General features: G+C 38.9%; 1 protein-coding gene across 6 annotated transcripts in view; it reads left to right on the top strand.

Annotated features, from left to right (window-relative positions):
• The window catches only part of LOC133980489 (eukaryotic translation initiation factor 4 gamma 1-like), a 32,539-nt gene extending 28,069 nt beyond the window's left edge, over positions 1–4,470 (top strand). For all 6 annotated transcript variants that reach the window (XM_062419234.1, XM_062419233.1, XM_062419232.1 and 3 more), the window contains 8 exons: positions 334–506; positions 848–973; positions 1,075–1,156; positions 1,435–1,533; positions 1,695–1,829; positions 2,235–2,316; positions 2,436–2,576; positions 2,809–4,470. In XM_062419234.1, the coding sequence (XP_062275218.1) occupies positions 334–506; positions 848–973; positions 1,075–1,156; positions 1,435–1,533; positions 1,695–1,829; positions 2,235–2,316; positions 2,436–2,576; positions 2,809–2,990 (1,020 nt within the window). In that variant the 3' untranslated portion in view covers positions 2,991–4,470. The remainder of the gene's footprint in view (positions 1–333; positions 507–847; positions 974–1,074; positions 1,157–1,434; positions 1,534–1,694; positions 1,830–2,234; positions 2,317–2,435; positions 2,577–2,808) is intronic.
• The last annotated feature ends 8,569 nt before the right edge of the window (positions 4,471–13,039 follow it).

The following is a 13,039-nucleotide window of genomic DNA, read 5'->3' as shown; positions in this document are numbered from 1 at the left end:
ATTCAAATTACCATTAATTAAGTCCAATTAAATCCAAATTAAACATTAACAGGCAATTACCTCAGGATGCACAGGTTGCACTTGTTATCAACAGTGTCTTTTAGAAATATTTACAGGTTAAAACTAAGCGATATACAGACACACACTAATCTTTCTCTGTAGTGATTTTTTTTCCCTTTTGCTGCTGAAGGAAAAGGAATTAAGTAGAACACACAAAACAAAATGTTAAAGCTCATAAAGAGCCCCTTGAAATTGTACGAGAAATCTGTCAGCACACACAGACAGCCACTAATACTCACTTTTTATTATCTGGACGTCTCTCTCTGCCAACAGGAGGCTCTGCAGTGTGTGCAGGAGTTGAACAGCACCCAACTGCTGTTTGTGTTTGTACGAAACGGTCTGGAATCGACGCTGGAGCGCAGCGCCATCGTCAGAGAGCGCATGGGCCTGCTGCTGCACCAGCTCATCAAGAACGGCTCCCTCCCAAAACAACAGTACTATAAAGGGTCAGTACTCAGCCTCAGTGGAGCGTGTAAAATGTTTTTGAATTTAAGAGCCAGTGAATAAATGGAGGCAAGAGCAAATGTAGTTGGACCAGACTAGACAGAGTTCTTGATTAAGATTAGGATTATAACAACATGATTAATGCTGTAAAATTTCAACATTAGCTTGTAAATGATTGTGTGTAAAGTTTCATTTTAAGCAGTTGCTTTAATAGAAAAACATATACACTACAGTATTTGTTGGTGACTGTATGGTGCCATGTTTCCTAGTTTACTGAGTCATTTTCTTCTTTATTCTTTAATTCTTGAATAGATTTTAAAGTTGTGTTTGTGTGTGTCCTCAGGCTTGAAGAAATCATGGAGGTGGCTGAAGACATGGCAATAGACATCCCCCACATCTGGCAGTACCTGGCAGAACTGATCACTCCCATGCTCCTTGAAGGAGGCATCCCCATGGGAGACCTGTTCAAGTTAGTCTCAGCCCTCAGCATGTTAGAACAAGAAATCTGCAAGTGAGGATAACTCACTGATTGTTTTTCAATTGTTCATGATGATGTGTAACTGTCTACAGGGAGATTTCAAAACCTTTGATTCCTCTGGGCAAAGCCGGAGTCCTGCTGGTCCAAGTCCTTACTTTACTCTGCAAAGGAATGGTAAGTAAACTGTCTGTGACATCATTAGTAATATCATTAATTATCTGCCATTATCAATTCTATCTTATGGTGCATTAAACTGATTTATTTATATTCCAGTAGGTAATATTTGATGCCAATCACTGTCTCTGAATTGAGCCATTTTCATACAGAAATGCACCATTTTGCCCCAGTAGTGTTGTTTGTATGCTCAAAGAAACAAAATAAATTAGTAAATGTAAATCAATGCATGTCTCAGTGCTAAATGTGAATGGTGAATGTGTTTGTACCCAATCCAGAGCCATAAAAAGGCCGGCACAATGTGGAGGGAAGCGGGGCTCCGGTGGAAGGACTTCCTCCCTGAGGATGAAGATGTCAACAAGTTTGTGACAGAAAACGTAAGAGGACACTCAGCAGCTCATTGTACTGCAATATTCCCCCCATATTAAACAACTGTTCATCATCTATTATATCACAGAGCTAGTTCACAGATCACATTCAGTACCAGCTAAGTAAGTGTGTTGAAAAAGATGAGCAGGAAGTGTGTTTGTGTCTGTAGAATGTGGAGTTCACACTGGGCGACGAGTCTGAGAAGAGCAAAAAGGATGAGCTGAGCTCTGCAGAGCTGACCAAACAGCTGGACCATCTGATCCAGGACAAGGCCGACAACCAGAGGATCTTTGACTGGATTGAGGTTTGTATTCTATTATTTTACTGCATTATTGTCACCAATTTGGTCCCATTCACATTCTATACTGGCTGAAAATGAGGCCTGTGTCACAAGAAATAGATGACCTCATGTTTTAAGTTTGATATTATTTGTACTGTCTGTAAAAGTAAAAAGTATTTTATTTTTAATAATAAATAAATGTAAGAGCTAAGTTTGCCACTAAAATATGCACGTGTGTGATGCAATTTGTGTTTTAAAACTGTCAGTGTATTAAAGGACCATTATAGCTTTAATACAGGTAGTGAGATTCAAGATTGAGCCAGTACATTCATTTGTCTTCTGGGTCTTTAAGTATTTTGGTTTGTTCTGCTGCTGCTTTTAACTAAACTTGTAATGAAGCTGACTTTTCTTACATGTGTCTCCGTGCAGGCGAACCTCGACGAGCAGCAGACCTCCTCCAACATGTTTGTCAGAGCAGTGATGACTTGCGTCTGTCAGTCAGCAATCGTCTGTAAGTCCTGCCCTTCATATTCCTCATTAAAGACAGTAGATAAAGGATCCCTCTCTGTGTGCTGAAATGTGCTGATAATGTCCTGTTGGATGAAGTTTTCCTGACATTGCCTCCTGCAGGTGAGAACCCCTACAAGGTGGATAGTGAGCAGATCAAACAGAGGGCTAAGCTGCTGCAGAAATACCTGAAGGACGAGCAGAAGGAGCTGCAGGCTGTCTATGCCCTGCAGGCCCTGATGGTGCAGATGGAGCAACCAGCCAGTGAGTAGCCAAAACAGAGCTAATGTTAACCTAAATTTCAGGGTTTTCTTCCACAAATGTCACACAGTGGTACAAAAGGAAGTGCAATGATCAGATCAGTTGTTCTTCATAAGCTATTTTTGTTTAAAACTTGGTTAAAGTTTGTTTAAATTGTCCTGAAATATCTTAGAAACCTTTGGTCACCTTTTATTGTGTCAGTCTGAATATTTCCTGTCTCTCTTCCCTCCGTCAGATCTGCTGCGGATGTTCTTTGACACTCTTTACGACGAGGACGTGATCAAAGAGGAGGCCTTCTACAAGTGGGAGTCTAGCAAAGACCTCGCCGAGCAGCAGGGCAAGGGTGTGGCCCTCAAGTCCGTCACTGCCTTCTTCACTTGGCTCCGTGAGGCCGAGGACGAGTCCGACAACAGCTAGGGCCTCCGGGGATCCGCAGGGGGGGGGGCGACTGGCGGCATTTCAGAGAGGATTCTTCGGGTCGGGAGGGCGAATGTTCTGTGGATGATTCAGAAGAATGTCTGAATCAGCAAAATCCTTCTGCATAAACAGAAAAAAAGCAAGAAAAAAATTCTTCAACTGGGAGAGATTGTATAATGGATCGAGCGTTCGATCATGTTGTTTTTTTTTTTGTTTCCTTTTTTGTTGTTTTGGATTTCTTGTTTTTTCCTTTCGCAAACCGAATGTCTTTTTAAAATAAATGAAATACAGGATTAAATAGAGAGAATAGATATGAGAGAGTATACTGAGAAGAGTTACAAGCCGTGGGAGATAATGCTGTTTCCTTCAGTATTTTTTTGAGGTTTATCTCCTGTTTTCGAATGGCTTTCCCTTGCCACGGCAACACTATCCAAGACACTTTGCTTAATGACAGATTTAAAAAGAAAAAAGAAACTTTAAGAAGCTGTTCACATCTATATTTTTGATGACTTCATCCTTCATCATGTCGACACAGCAAGACAACATTGTCGTGTCACATGTTCGGTGTTTGATCTACATGACACGCTTATGTAGATGGCTAGCTTTTTTTTTTTTTTTCTTCCTCTTTTTCCAGTGTTGGATGATTGGAGTGTGTGTTTTGTAATAAAATAGAAAACTACAAAGAAAAGCGGCGACAGATATCCAGATATCTAACGGACATTTCAGATATGAGTTTAAGTAACGGTTATGGACTCCCAAGGACTTAAATGAGGACAGTGTCACTGAGGAGAGGGGCAATGAACATTGACCATTTTGCTGCTGGGGGGGTGACAATGCTTCCCTGACACCCCTCACCCCAACTTCCCACCTACCCTCCAATGTGTCTGTTTTACTTGTTTCCTGCGCTTCAAAAAAAGAAAAAAGAAACTGGACTGAGAAAGGGAGAGCAAGAGTGAGGGTACATGGTTGAACCTCCTTCAGAACCGGTTGGATTTTAAAGAAGATACAATATCATTATTAAAACTTGAAAAAGGTATACAGACAAAAATCCACTTTATTGAAAAAGGACTTTTAATAAAGGTAAAGTTAAAAAAAGTATAGTTTAACAGTACGTCTCCAAACGCGTTTCCTGCTTCTGTGAGTAGAAATGCATTTCAGGAGTTCTGTACATATATGATGAATTTTTTGTTTTGTTTTGTTTTCTGTTTTTTCAAAGAAAAAATGCTAATGTTAATGCCATGTAATTTCCCGCCCCCACCACTTCTGGAGACAAAGTGGCAGTTTTCCCCTGTATTTATATTTTTCTCTCCTCAGCTGGCAGAAGGTGCTTGCAATTATCCAACCCAATTCATTGATTACAATTTAATTGAAAATTTGTAAATACTTTTTTGCTTTACTTTATTAAAAAGATATTTAATTAAAGAAAATTAATGCCTCTTTTCACGTCCAAAACTGGAAGAGATAATAAAGATTGTTGCAAATAAAATTCCCATACTTGTGCTTTTGTGAGAGCGGATTAGAGGGGGGGGGGGGGGTCATCCAGCTCAATGTGGAACTCACCTGTATGATCCTTAAAGCTACTTTGAAAGATTTGCATAAGAAGCACTCTGCTCTTTATGTTCCGCAAACATTCAAAGAAAGCTTTGAGATGTACTGATGTAGATTTTATTATGTGGTGAACATGCTACCGTTTTTTTTCCAAAGGCACGGTAGCTTCTGTGAACACATGAAGTCTTGGTGTGGAACATAGTTCTATTTCTAGTATGTGTTTTTATTTGTGACACCTCTGTGGTCTCTTTACACAATCCGACTCAAAGTACTCCAGGGACATTCTGCAAAAGTTTCCCCTTGCTGCCGTCTTGGGACGACATACTTTTAATGTCCTGTAATGTTCGCTCGTACTACATCAACAGCCTTTTGATTTGACCAAAGGACCAATGTGTTAGATTTAGAGGCATTTAGCAGTAATGGTTGCAGATTGCAATCAACTGAACACTCCCTCTCCCCTTCTAAGTGTGTAGGGAACTTCCAGTGGCCGCAATTCTTGAAGAAAAAGTCTCTCTAGAGCCAGTGTTTGTTTTGTCTGTTCTGAGCCAATGTAGAAAGTAGCGGTGCAACATGTCGGCCTACGTGGAAGAGGACCCGCTCCCTATGTAGATGTAAAGAGCTCATTCTAAGCTAACGGAGACACAAAGATTGTTATTTTCAGGTGATTATAAACTAATGAAAACATGGCTTATATTTTATTTCTGCCAATAGATTTCCCTAAATCTCACGCACTGGTCCTTTAATGACATTCACATCAGCCTCAGCATTGTGTTTAGTACCTATATGCTAACGTGGCTCCGAACAGTTAGTCTCCTCAGAAAGATGCATTTTTCTGTGTAGACAAGTTTGTTTCTAAAACTAAATCATGTTTTATGATTATTGACTGTCGAGCAGACGAGGCCCGTGCCAGTCTGCGGTTGAAGCTATAACTAGCCAGTGTTCCTCTTTTAAGCTAGCCTCCAATCCACATTTTCTCATAGTGGGTTTCTTTTATTAGCCTCTCTGAAAAGCTGAAACATCATGATTGGGTTTTCTGTTCATATTCTAGTCTGCACAGGTATTACGATACTGGCTAGTAATTTAGAAACTAGAGACTAAAACTCATGGGAGCTATAGTTGCTAACATGTATCACTTAGTAGTCAAAGTCCTTGAGGCCCAGTGTCTTGGACAGACATTAATCCTTCTAACTGGGGTAACCGCAGACATCATTATTCTTTCATTTCAATTTTTCACGACTTTGTCCATCAATTTATTCAATCTAATGACTTCATACCATTGTTTTCTGTTTCTGTTTTAATAAGTGCTTTTTTAATAACACCAGTGTATTGGGGTCCTGAGGGATCCCATTCAAAAGCACCCAATTCCACCTATGCAGTTTTAATAGATGGAACAATTTATTGAGTTTATGTTTGCCATGGGCCCTAATTTAAAGTATCACAAGATATGAGGGGAGGTGGGCTCTGTCAGTCATTCTGAAGACTTTGTGGAAAGATTGTACTCGGCATAAAAGCTGCAGTTTGTTTGAAAGAAAAGTTTTTGTTTTTCACAATATGCAAATTAACTTTAGCTTTCCAAAAATAATATTTTCCCCCCAGATGGAATGAGTTACATAACTAATCATATTTTTAGCAGAAAGAAGTTAACATTTTGCTAAGATGGTTGTTTCTTACATTAGTCCTCAGGGACCCCAGTTTGTTGTACTTGTGTGGTAATTGTGCTTGTAGGATCAGGGTTAAAGCTGTTCAGCTGGGCACGAGGAAGAGAAGTGCAGTCGCTGGGAAATGTTGTGTAACTGGGAGCACAGCAGACTGAAGAAAAAAAAAGATGTATGAAGCGTCTGTGATGTCATCCTCGTGTTTCTAAGGTGATGGTTGTCCACAGACTGAGCTGCACACTGAACACAGGGCCGGACTTCTCGGGGAACTCCAGAAAAATAAGACTTGGCCATCCTTGAACCTTCAAAATTTGGTTACATGATTTTTTTTGGCTACATTTACGCCGGACAAACGGCCAAGAAACACAATTTTCATTTTTCACCATCTGTTAATTTTCCTCTGGCATTTGACTAGCATTGGGCTCCATCAGCGGATATTCTCCAAGTAAAGGATTTTTTGTTTATATAGCCACAAGGTGCAATTAAATACCTTTTATGGACACTGCTTTGTGAACAGATTTTAACTTTGTATTTCCATCCCAAGGTTTTTTTCATCCATCATAATTTGAAGCTTTGTATGAAAGCCCCATAATTTGACCCACTGCCACAAAACCTGACTGTCCATAACTGATTTGTAATGCTACATTTTCTGCAGGTTGTACTCTCATTTAGGAGCCTCTAATCTCCCATAAAACTGATGCAGCTGGACACATGTAGTACAGCAGACCTGTACACGAGCAGACTTGGAAACACTGAGGTACAGGAGCATGTTTGAACTGAGATTATTGGAGGAGGTAGATCAGGCTCTGCAGCTGTGTGTCCTCACACATTGTTAGCTGCTGCAGGCAGATCAGTGGAGGTTCAGTTGAAATCCCTATCCAGCATAATAGCTGTAAAAGATAAAACTAACATGTAAGCTGTTACTGGAGTGGGAACTTGGCTATTTTACTAAAAGGTTAAAGCAGAGTGCAAATCAAAATAAAGCATAATAGATGTTCAGTGATAAGAGAATTTCCATTGAAATGAAAAGGGAGAAAAACAGTCGCAGCTTGAGTTTGTATGGCATAAAAACATGTTGAGACAGTAAATTACACATATATTGAATATGAGATGAGATGTGTGTTTTGAATATAACATTAATGATGAGGTATTGTTTTACTTTACTTAATTTCCCCCCTGGAAATGTAGTAGTTTGTAGATACTCAACAGTTCATTTTGAGGACATTTTACAGAACGGATGTTGCAATCTGGTGCAAATTATAAAATGGTATTATATTAATTATAAAAAGTTACTTTCGTTAAATTGTAGTGTCAACATTTTTTCAACAATTTCCTAAAAGTAGCTGCTGTAATGTGTGTTACTGTTCATTTAGTTTGTTAGTATACAGGAAATGCGCCCATTAAATAGTTTTTAAGGAAGAATCTAATATACTAGTACTAATATAAACTAAGTCATTTATTAAGAATTTTTGCAAATAAACAATTAGGAACCCAAATATAATAAGTTTGTACTTAACCAATTAAACACTTTTTAATATCGCGCCAGCTTTTCAGTAAAATGTCCCATAAATGAAACATTAAATAGCTGCAAATTACAACCAAGAATTTGTTTTAAAATGAAAGAACCTGTAAAATAAAGTATTACCAATGATGATATATAGCATGTAGCAGGTAGTGCAAAATGTGCATCATATCCCCTCTACAAGTCCTACAGAAAATAGGTTAGGTATGTACAGAAAGTGTTGAGGTTTAAAAACACTGAAATTGATCCACCTCATCAAATATATCAGATCAATGGTAGTGGTGGAAGAAGTACTCAGATCATAAGTAGTGAAATACTCCGTTACAAGTAAAACTCCTGCATTCAATATTCTACTTAAATGAAAGAACAAAAGTATTACCATCAAAATATACTTATGGTACCAAGTTTATAGACTGAGTTCTCATTATGCACAATGGCCTATATTTTCTATCATTGTATTATAATTACTGATACATCAATTTTTAAGCATCACTTCAATGATTCAGCTAAGGGCTTATTATGCTATATAATACTGCTGGGTGGGTAAATAATGCATCATAATGTATATGTTGATTATATTTTATATTAATAATCCAAATGTACAAAGTAGCTTAAACTGAAATAAAAAATGTTGTGGCATAGAAGTAAATAATAGAATAAAATGACAAACACCTCAAACCTGTACTTACGTAGCTTACATTACTTGAGTAAACGTACTTTGTTACTTTCCACCACTGATAAATAACACTTTGTTTTTCTTATTAGAAAGAAGAACAGACAAGAGTTGTACCATGACAAAACTTCTCTTGATGGAAATGAACAACTTCAACTTTTTAAAAAACTCTTTTCTTGCTGACACGTAACAGCTGCTTCCAGGCTAAACAGGATCCAGTCCAACACCACAGCCAGGAGCATCAATTTCTCCACTGACGCTGCAGAGATCTGAGCCTCGCTGCTTTTAGCTTGGAATAGATTTGAACCTTTATTTATGACAATGTCATTTTAATGTGTTCTATTAATATTTTTTTATATTTTCAAGATGGATCATACAGATGTGTATCTGATCGAAGTCAAATGATGCCCTGTGAGCAATTTTTGGAGTTCACTCTGAGCCACAGGGTGCAGCCTATTGCCAATAATAATAATAATAATGATAATAATAATGATACCACTACTAATAATAATAAAACTAATAATACCACTACTACTATTACTACTACTACTACTACTAATAATAATAATAACTTTATTTGCATAGCACCTTTCATAGAAGAAATGAAGCTCAAATTGGCTTTACAATGAAATAAATGACATGCACTAACTGCTTCACATTAAAAGCAAGTAAAAAGAACATAAAACAAAATATTAATGTTAAATCAAACTTTATGTGTCTAGATTAAAAGTGTTCAGTCTTGTATCCATGTGTGTTAAGGATGCTCCTTACCCTCTCTCAGTCCAAAGATTAGCTGGAGGCTTTAGCCACTGCCAAACACAAGTTTTCGAAAAGCTCCACTGTGAACATACTGGGAAAAGGTCGCCAGTTCAAGTCTCCAGACTGTGCAGAAATATCAGTACTGATGAGGGGGAGTGGGCTCACAGCTCTGGCTCATAGCCTGAACGCAAGCCAGAAATAGAAACTGCGGTTGTGCTGGACAGCTCCTAAATGCATCTTGATCCAAAAAGAGTGTGTATGCTCTGCAAACTTTGCTTAGGCAAACAATAAAAGCACCACAGAGTTCCATTTTTTTTTAACGTGTAACATTTTTAAGCGAATGGCTCTGGAGTCACATCCTCCTCTCAGTGGTTTCCCCCTTTTGAACAGAGCTCTCTCCTCAGCAGCCCCTCTGCATAATAGCTGCATCAGGAACCTTTGTGGGCTGTAATTCAACGTTGGTGTAACCTTACCTAGAGTCAGGCCGCCATGTTCAACTGCCCTTAGCAGCTTATCTCACTTGTTACGAGACCTGCTCACTCCTTGCTGACAAGGAGTGAGCGGGGGGGGGTCACCTTATCTTTAACCCGCTTTCACTTGGCTGCAGTATGGACCCGGTTTTCACATGACATTTTCACACTGTTGCGTCAGGGCTGGCCTGTAAAGAAACTGGGCCTATCGTTCTGTTTCCATGTAATCTTTCCACAGTGTGTTTGAACAGGATATTGTGACTGGGTAAGCAGCCAGCAGCAGATTCTTATACTGTGCATCCACACTAGTAGGTATCCTGCTGTTTCCATTTGGATCAATATTTGTCAAGCAACTCTTAATCTGATGAGGTTTAAATTACTTTTTATTTGAAAGAAATAGTCCCCTGTGCAGCTGTGACAGATGTGGAGATTCTAATTTGCTTTGATATTTACTTACATCTGCTTGATGGTTTGTAGATTTTGCAGGAACCTTGTTTACACCTGTAAATACATTTCTTCATTGCTGTTTATCTGCATCTGCTGCCTGTTAATGGACTTTTAATGGTTTATAGAACAACCCATCTGTGCACATCTGTTGTGTGTTTGTCTGTTAATTGTTTTCAGGATTTGGGGATGTTTGAGGCAGGTAAACCCAAGAGAACACTATATTAGGTGTGTCCTCAACTCGCATCCCAACTCCACAGCTCTAACAGGGCTTTCATACATATGCTCCACCCCTGGAAAAGCGGCAACATTTAAAACATTCAGATAAAAAGCCTTTGTTTTTGAGTAAGTAGAGTAAATGGACAAATTATGACTGGGAAAAAAAAACAAAAAAAAGTTTAATCTATAATGTTAACTGGATGTTTGGTATATATTATGGCACTGGGAAGCAACATCTGTCTCTTCCTCCCTCACATTTCCTCACTGCTGAGTTGAGCTGCAATGTTTGTCATGCTGCAGTCACTAGAGGGAGCTGGTGTACTGTATATAGTACACACCTCCAGTATATTATTTTAATTCACATTCACAAGACAGCCTGCACACTGAAATATAGTGGTAATCATTAGGGCTGGGTATCGTTTAAAATGACGATACCAGTACCTATCCAAGTGCCTTTAAAGTTATATAGATACCAATTGAGTACTTCATTCGATGCCTATCATGTGAATCGAGGCATATAATACCTCCACTCCTCCACATCTAAATGATTTGATTTTTTTTACACAAATTCATTGTGAAGGTCTTTAAATTATTAATATTTAATAATGCTCAAAATCATGTGGGCCACAGCATGCGTCACACACACTTCTGTCACATCAGATTTAACTTCATTGTTAAAACAGCCGCCCCAGAGCCTTTTGAGCTTTTAAGTGAGCAAACAACACTCCAGTTCAGTCCCATCAGAAAAATCAGACATTAGTATGTTATTTGCGTGCCTGTGTTTTCCTTGTCCCCCATGTGTCTGACTCTAATGTGTTTTGTTACCTGTCATTCCTCACCTGTCCACCGGGCGCCCTCTGCTTGCCCTCCTGCACTGCACACCTGTTGCTGATTCCCTTGTCAGCGCCTCCTGCTGCCTCCCCAGCTGCACCTCATTACACTAATTACTCCTTGCCTGTAACGATGATCGGTTGTGGGATTACGAGACACCGAAAGGGGGGAAATGAAACAGCACCAGGGTCATCCAGGTCACGGTATATCTCATATAAGTGCTAAGGTAAAAAGGAACTTAATTCACTTTAGATTCTTGAAACTAAATAAAAGCATATGTGTGTTATATTAAACATCAGTGCATTAACCCAACTGCTAACCCCCTAACCACAGCTGGAGGCACACATTGGTGGTGGGAAAGAAAATCGGAGATGGAGGAGAACATGGGAGAACATTACTGCTGCTGCTTTATAGGAACTGGAACTGAATTGTTTTGCTTTTCCAGCCGTATTTCATCCAGCCAAACTAGGGTTGTTTTATGGCACAAAACAAGCAGAGAGTGCTCGTCTTCCAGCACAAATGAGGCCGAGGCTGGCAGAATTGTTGTTGTTGGAGAACGGAGGAGGAAATCAAATGGTAAAATCAATTCTGGTGGAATTTACCCTTTTTAAGAGACAGAACATTATGATTGAAAAAGGATCTTTACCTCCGGAGCCTTCCTATAGCTCACGTTTTACTACAAGGCATTAGTGTGGAACATGTGAGAGTGTATGGAGAGGTGGACCAACCAGTCAGCTGTGGAGGGTTTAAATGATTGTTTGATTGCTATGACCTCTCCATACCATACATCCTTGACAGCGCTAAAAGCTATTTTCAGGCCTGGGGGGGGGGGGCTTAGGCTTGAGCACACATGCTCAAATACATTACACAGAATGATCATTTAATGGCTTTAAATATGAAAAATCAACCAGGTCAGACCTTTAAAATCATGTCGCAACAACTGTGCTTTCTTCATATTCCAACATCTTATTTATAGTGTTCACATTTATGTCTTAATTGAAATGTATGTTTTGTTTTTGTTAGTATTTCTTTATATTTAATACATTTTATTTCAGAAATCTAATCATTTGATATAGGGAGGAGGTTTCTGGCACAACTTCAACTCCAATCATTATCCCAGACAGGCAGGGAGGCAAGGCGAGGATCCAATAAATGACATCATATTTGGTCCATAAACCAGAAAAATGCCACTAAAGGGCTGAAACTCAAGTTAATACAGAAGTGATTAAAATGTAAACTGTGTCTATTTGATACGCCATATTTGGCTTACCTGTTAGATTACCCATTGGCTGATACATCTGGATGCACATAATTGGATACATGATTGATGCGTCACATTTGTGTAAATTTCCCACTGGACCAATATTGGCTTCTAAACTCGTTGTGATGTCAACTTTCCTCCTTCAGCTGATGAATGTGAAAACAGTTTTTTAAGTATCCAACTCTCCACATACATTATTCCTGCCATCCTGCACAGTTAAGCTCAAACATTCAATTGTAGGAACAAGTTAAGCAGTGCTAAAACTGTTATTTTCAAAATGTTTCAACATAGCAGTATATATTATTATCATTATTATTATATTTCATGCTTACATACATACTATACAGTGTTACAAATAGGCTACTGTAGCTGTTTAATGAGTGGAACTTATCAGACACAAAATAGTCAGCACAGTAATCATAAATCAGTCACTCTCTTGTGGTTGTTGCGACATTGTTGTGCATGTTGGGAACAGTGTTTTTCCAGCCGAAGCTTCAGAATAACCTGATTCATCAGTCGGTGCACACATACAATCGTCACCGTCACCGGCTTCAGGCACGTCTTTATTTTTCAGAGTTCCCTCTCATCCAAACCGTGTCAGGTACACTGCAGAGCTGGTGCTGCGCCATCATGTAATCCTGACAGTAAGCTATAACACAAATACATT

The sequence above is a fragment of the Scomber scombrus genome, chromosome 5, assembly GCF_963691925.1.
Source record: "Scomber scombrus chromosome 5, fScoSco1.1, whole genome shotgun sequence".
Taxonomy (NCBI): domain Eukaryota; kingdom Metazoa; phylum Chordata; class Actinopteri; order Scombriformes; family Scombridae; genus Scomber; species Scomber scombrus.
The sequence above is the reverse complement of the archived record's forward strand: the minus strand, read 5'-3'. Positions and strand labels throughout refer to the sequence as shown.